General features: G+C 36.7%; 1 protein-coding gene across 1 annotated transcript; it reads right to left on the bottom strand.

Annotated features, from left to right (window-relative positions):
• Positions 1-279: 279 nt before the first annotated feature.
• On the bottom strand, positions 280-2,020 carry LOC101291224. The gene is made up of 2 exons (XM_004295612.1): positions 1,793-2,020; positions 280-1,039 (listed from the first exon to the last, which is right to left on the bottom strand). The coding sequence occupies exons 1-2, from the start codon at positions 2,018-2,020 to the stop codon at positions 500-502; spliced, it is 768 nt and encodes a 255-aa protein (XP_004295660.1). The 3' UTR covers positions 280-499.
• Between the last annotated feature and the right edge of the window lie 4,742 nt (positions 2,021-6,762).

Below are 6,762 nucleotides of genomic sequence, written 5' to 3'. Positions count from 1 at the left end.
TTTGAGGTCTGCAATGCAAGATTGAAACTTCAATAAGAATCCATCGCTCACAAAATTAATGGCATTTGAATGCAGAGTATATATTCAACACAGTTGAGCTGAGTATATATTCAACACAGTTGAGCTGAATCCAATTTTGATTCAAAACCCTAAACCAAATAATGCAGAGTTCTGTCGAGATTCTAGTAGTGCATGCTGCCAATGACTTGTCACCTAAGAAATATTAGATTTCTCTCACGGTTTTGTGTAACTTGCAAAGCTTTGGAGCTTTGGATTTTGAGAAAAAATAGTAGTCAACACATCCATTTAGAACCATAAGCATAAATCTTGCTAGAGAGAGCAACCAACCCTTTCTGAATGTACATATGCTCGTCGTCTATAAAAAACTACCAGCTGATCTATTCTTCAACAAAAAAACTAATATGTTGTAGATATCATATACAAAAATGATGTCAAGCATGAACAATCGTCTTAACTATGATCAATCATCTTCATCCTCTCAGTTTGTTCTGTTGAGATCAATTCGAGATTTCTTTGACATGGGCATTGGAATCACTGAATTGCACCTAGGACATTTCGGGTTATTTCTCATGATCAGAACATATGACAAGCAGCCAGGACACCCCGCTGCGAAAGGAGAAGAAAATTCACTGTCCTCCTCCTGAGTTTCCTTGATGGAAGACGAAGAGGATGCGTAAGATGGCGAGGATGACAATGAAGACTTCCACAAGGAAGTGGCGCGCTTCTTGATCGGTTCTCTCTCAGCCCTTTCCAGTGCAGACTTTACTTTGTCCAAGGTGCACAGACTCTGGAAATTGCAAGGAGATGGCTGCTGAGGTGGTGGTGATGAGGATGAGGATACTAGCTTCAATTCAAGGCTAGTGCTCGTATCATCAAAGAGTTTTAACGGGGTTTTCGAGGATGGTGATGGCGGAAAGTTCAAGTTCAGGTCTTGCATCATGGGAACTGTTGGATTGCGGTGGCTTTGATGATCCGAGATCGAAACAGCACTGGACCTTTGAAGATACACTTTCCCTGACTGCAACAATTTAGTAATGAAATACAATTAAGTACAGAAATAAATACATAAATGATTTTTTTTTTTACAATTAATTCCATTGATCATATGAAGGGGAGCTTTCAAAGAATGTGCTATGAGATTAGAACTAGCAGAGCATTGAAGAACTTTCACTCTAAATGCATTGATTTTTATATGCAGCTATGTCCCCTCCATCTAATAATTACACGGTTTACACCCATTAAAATATTAAGTTTCTAAAACAAACAGATTGCTCATTTCAAGGAGATTCATAAACATCAAAAGGCCAGCCTCCTATGACTGGCAGAAAGAATGTAAATTATCAACCAAAGAAGAATACTGTTTTATTGAATTTCAAAAGCTATAGTGCCCAGGAAAAGATATGATTGATTGAGAAACAACATATTTATGTTAAATTTTCCAAGTTTATGAGAATTAAAGCAATGGACAAAAGAAAGTTCCAAACTTTCACGTACTCAGTTACCCTCTATCTCAGCAACCAAGCACAAAGCAACACACATAGGACAGAAGATTCCAAAACAAGTAATCAAGTCATAGAAAACAGAAACCAAACACAGCCAAAAACCCATTAAACCACCCAGAACAGAAATTGTATTCATCATCAAAACAGAATTGAAACCGACCCAATTCAAAGCAAGAACAGAACGACGCAACAAAAGAATGGAAAATGATTTTCTGGATTTTGATGAATTCCCATAAAACAAAGAAACCAAGACGAGAAAGTTAACCAACCTTCAAGTCTAGGCGCTTTTCCCAGCCATTAGGGACCTGTAAATCGAGGTCGAGTTCCTGAGACTCGTTTGAAAGCTTGGAAGAAGAAGAAGACCCGCCACCAAGCAAGTCTCTTGTAATCAGAGCCGTTGATTTGTCACCACTGGATTCACTACCCATGCTAAGATGTTGTTGATCATCGTTGTAGCCACTGAGGACCCGAAACAGAGAGCTAACCTCAGCAGCCATTACTGGGTTTCCACAGAGCTCACGTTTCTAAGAGAGAAAAAGAAAAGAGAGAGAGAGGGAGACAGAGAACAAGAGGGAGAGAGACTGACAGAGGTGTCGTTTGGAGATTATTAGAGGTGAGCCATATATGGTAATATATATAGGGGGACTAAATATAGCCCGTTATATAGGATTTTCTGGATTTTGTAATTATTATTATCTATTTATTAAAATTAGTTTGAAATTTGAATTAGGTTAGTAATGAATATTATTAAATTTATGATTAATTTCTTCATTAATTGTTTTGGGTTATTAATTGATGGGGTTGTGGGAGAGAGGTTGGGAGGAGAATTCAAGGAAAGGAGGCACCTAAAGTTATGGTAGCATTAAATGCTTTAGGAAAACTATTAGGCTCCTCCCTCATTAGGCAATTTTAATTAATGCTTTTAAATCTTTCTAAAAAAAAAATTAATACTTTTTAATTGTTTTTCTGAAAAATCTTGTTTTTAATTTATTTGCACCCTTCAAAGTTAGCTGCTAAATTGATAACAATTGATTGGTATTTTTTTGATATGCTTTGACTTTTATTTTTATTTTTTATACTTACAAATACAAGGCATGCCAAAAAAGAAATTGATTAATTAAGAGAAATTACATATTTGCAATGTATCGAGTTGCATATAATCCATGTTTGGTCTAGGTAGTGTTGAAAATGAAACCTAACCAAAATCGCGAATAACAATTGTTGTGCGATGACAAAATGTGGCGACAATGTGTATGCTCACTGATAGTATAACAAATGGATGAGTATCTGGTCACTAGACTATAAGTTATAACAAACATGTGGATATATAACTTTGAACAATACTCATATGTCAAACAATCATTTGAATGATGCACTGCATGATTATTGCTGTTTTTTTTTCTTTGTTTGAGAAATGTGATTACTAGAGACAAAGTTAAATAGGAATAAACTTAGAATTCAAGTATTAATCCCTCAATATGTGATGTTACGAACTTACGATTATTCTATCAAATAAATGTTAGCAAAATCATGGATACCAAAATGTTTTTCTCAGTTTCTCTCTCCTCTCCCTATATAGACGTAACCCGTCTAGGGTTGGGGTTTGCAAAAGAAAATTCTCGTTGTTTGGTGTTTCTCTCTATGGATGCTTCCGTTGCTTCAATGACGGCAAACCTCAGCTCCAAACTCTCAACTGGTGGACTTTGGGGAACTCAAAAACTCGACTAAGGGTTTCGTCGTGCCACACTACTACCTGGTAGGCCGCCTCACACTGCTCATGCGGTGGTTTTCAACGCCTTCAAAAGTACGTGTCTTCGAAATGCATGTGGCGCTTCTCTACTCCCGTGGAAGTGCAAGCAAGAGGTATTCGATTTTCGTTCACCTTCTCCAATGAAAAAGATATGAATCGGGTGAAAAGGGAGGCTTATGGGTTATCAAAGAGTTATAATTTTGATCAACAACTACTTTTCTGATATCATAGTTGTCCCTTTGGATTTTGTGTGGATATGAGTGGAAATTGACAGACTTTTGACGATCTAACGATAGAGGCAATGATCAGACTCATCGGGGAAACCATTGGTAGGACAACTAGGGTTTGTCTCACCCTACCCCTTAACAACCCTATCAGATACGAATGGAGGATTAAGGTTTCCCCTGAAGATGTTTTGCTGGTCAAGTACAGGTATGAACGATTATTGGGTCGTTGCCCGCGCGCAGTAGATGATGAAGTCATGCAGCCACCGTCCACGACTGCGCCTCATGCTCCTGCCCTGATGGTGTTTAGGGCATGCTTGGATTCCACCTTCTTCCATGTTACCTCCCTTCTCTCCTTTCTTTGCAAAAGAGAAGTTGTCTGTGCAGATTGGGGCAATCCTAGATTCCCATCACCAATGAAATTTGCAGATATGCAGCGTTCTAGGGAGGAAGAAGACTCAGATCAGGAAAGCGGATAAAACATAGTTTGACAGTTGTTCCATTTCAGCTCAAACCTGAGGACTTTGGGTTTGTAGTGGATATTGATGGTGCTTTAGGCATCCTAAAGAAATCACCAAAGAAAAAAAGACGCCCATGTGGTAGACGAAACAAGAAGAGGTGCCTGGAAGTGCCATCGAATTCCATGGCATCTAGTTCAGGCTTGTTCGAGCAGAAAGCCTCTCATGAGGCATGTGAGGAGTAGTTGTTCCGAGGTAGGAACAAAGATCCCTACATAACTTGATCAGAGTGTTCCCTATTTATAGACGGATAGATACACCGTTGGGTTCCTAGGCCTCATGTTGATGTACGTTTTAGGTCTTTAATTTTTCTTGTGTAGGTTTATTGCTTTCTAGTTGTAGTCGTCTACTTTTTTGGACAACTTTTGTACTTTTTCCCTTTCAGTCTTAGTTGTAAGAGAATAAAGAGCTTACTCTGAATCTTGTATTGGAGTTTACTCCTACCTGACCAAATAATAGTTGGTTGAATGGCTAATTGTCAATGAAATCATCATTCATTTACCTCCCAAAAAAAAAAACACCCAATATGTGATTGTTTTGTTAGAAAAAAAGATTTTATTCTCCTATAATGAAACGCCACTAACAAATCTCAACCATCCATTTGAACACGTGGATTAGTTTATTGAATCGGGTGTTTGTTGGTTGCCAGGGATCTTTTAGTTAGGCGAGTGAGGATCAAGTAAAAGGTAAAACTGATAAAGGGTAGAGATAGGGTCGAGTAAGTGGATTCCCTTCCTTGTTTTTTAACATTGATCCTCTCAGACACATAACTTTAAGATAAAACTTTTCACCGTTAGATTTACATTAAACGGTGATTGACTATGATTCTTTTGGTTAGTAACTAGATGAACGTTACTTCTCAAACACATTTTTAAGATTTTGCTCAACACTATCATAATAATGACATCTGATGTCTTACCTTTTTTGTTTTTTTTTTTTGATACTGATGTCTTACTTCTTTTCTTATCCATTTCGTATTAGTAACCGGACTTGAAATAAACTTACGGATTCATTTTTCTTAACCATTGGTTGCGAGAGGCAAAAGTGTGTTGCCGGCCACATTGACATGCATGTTACACATAGTAGTAGCAAAACAAAGTGAGCCAGCGAGCCAATAATGCAAACCTTTAGACATGTTAATTTGATCAGATCGAGTACTTGAGCTCTCTGATATGGCCTTAGCAATAGGCATTTAGGAATCGTAGTAATCATGAACTGAATTAACTCGAAACTGATTAACAGTGCTCATATCAGTCAGTTTGGACGTCAATCATGACCTCCCGATACCATTGGAGGCTTGGAGACATAAAGAATTGTACAATCATAAAAATTCATAGAACCTAATTATATACACATACTTCTTTGTTCTGAGAACGTACGTATATACTTATTCACTTTAATTATTTGTGTAACATTACCATATGGTGTTGATATGATTACTATTCACTTTAATTTGGGCAAAGAAGTCGCACAAGTATTAAAGATGAACCGTGCAATTTTTGACGCAGACCATGTCCATGAGATCAAGAGTACGAGATGCCTATAGATGGAGATGCTAACTACTATTACGCTTCTATTGCCATACCGAAACCAGGGTACGTAGAAATGAAAAATCTATAGCCAAACTATTTTGGTTTGGATACACATCCTAACTTAATGCCTTGTATAATTGCTTTGTGCCTTTGTGGATAGTCAAATACTACAATTTACTGCATTTTGAAAAAGCAAAAATGTTATTCACCAAATATATGTTTTTTTGTTATAAGGTGGTGATCATTTCCAACACCAAGCCTTTTGAATCAAGATTGAAAACTATTGGTTGAACTGTAACTCATAAGTATGTATATGCACCTCATAGCAGTCCCTGAAAAGAAAATTTAGGGCCTTCTTGAGAGTTCGTAATCTTTAGACTCTCTTAGCTAGGCTCTCGGTCTCAACACGGTATTTGAATAAATTGCACTGTTGATTGACACCCCTATACCGGCAAGGTTACATCATTCATGCCATATGCGACAAAAAAGAAGTATATATTGTTAGGGATACACCTTATGATTATAATTATTGATGTATTTTTTCTTTTTCTTTTTCGATTTACCATATTGATGTATCTTGCTAGCGAGGGAGAGCGCTATTTTCAGATACTCAAGTATACAATATTGTCTATAGAAACCAAGAAATAAAAATAACTTATTTTCTTTTTGTATAAGAAAAACTAACCAACAAAACTTGAAAAATGAGCGATTATGTTGGTTAGGAGGCGATCATGTTGGTTAGCGATAGAACTTGCTCGGTTTATGGATGTCATTGAGAATATGAGATTGTATTTATCTAAGAACGAGAAATCTATGTCATTCGGCCATTCTCATGCTATATATAATCGTGTTACTGTATTATGGAATAATTTTTTTTCTAATAAAAGAACCAAAAAAAAAAAAAACAACAAAAGTTTGACAAATCAACGCCAAAAAGATACGATCGATATGAATTATATGTAGCATTTAATCTTTCACTTGTTTTCCTTGACCACATTAATATATACGAAGTTGGACAATCCCCAGGCTTCTGAGTTATGAGTTGTTATGACTTATGACACGACCAAACCTTTCGATCGATCTTCACGGTGCTCGGGAAACTTATAGATATTGCTAATCTCAATGAGTCAATGCTTATTAGTTTAGGTTTGATTACTTGGTTAATTAGCTTAATTATTAGTTTAGGTTTGATTACTTGGTTAATTAGCTTAATTA

This window comes from Fragaria vesca, linkage group LG3, assembly GCF_000184155.1.
Source record: "Fragaria vesca subsp. vesca linkage group LG3, FraVesHawaii_1.0, whole genome shotgun sequence".
NCBI lineage: Eukaryota > Viridiplantae > Streptophyta > Magnoliopsida > Rosales > Rosaceae > Fragaria > Fragaria vesca.
This window is presented reverse-complemented; position numbering and strand designations above follow the sequence as displayed.

Excerpts from the sequence above, each read along its gene's own strand:
- LOC101291224 (XM_004295612.1), bottom strand. The coding sequence starts at position 2,020 with ATGGCTGCTGAGGTTAGCTCTCTGTTTCGGGTCCTCAGTGGCTACAAC. Across the intron at positions 1,040-1,792 it reads AAAAGCGCCTAGACTTGAAG|TCAGGGAAAGTGTATCTTCA; the intron begins GTTGGTTAACTT and ends AAATTGTTGCAG.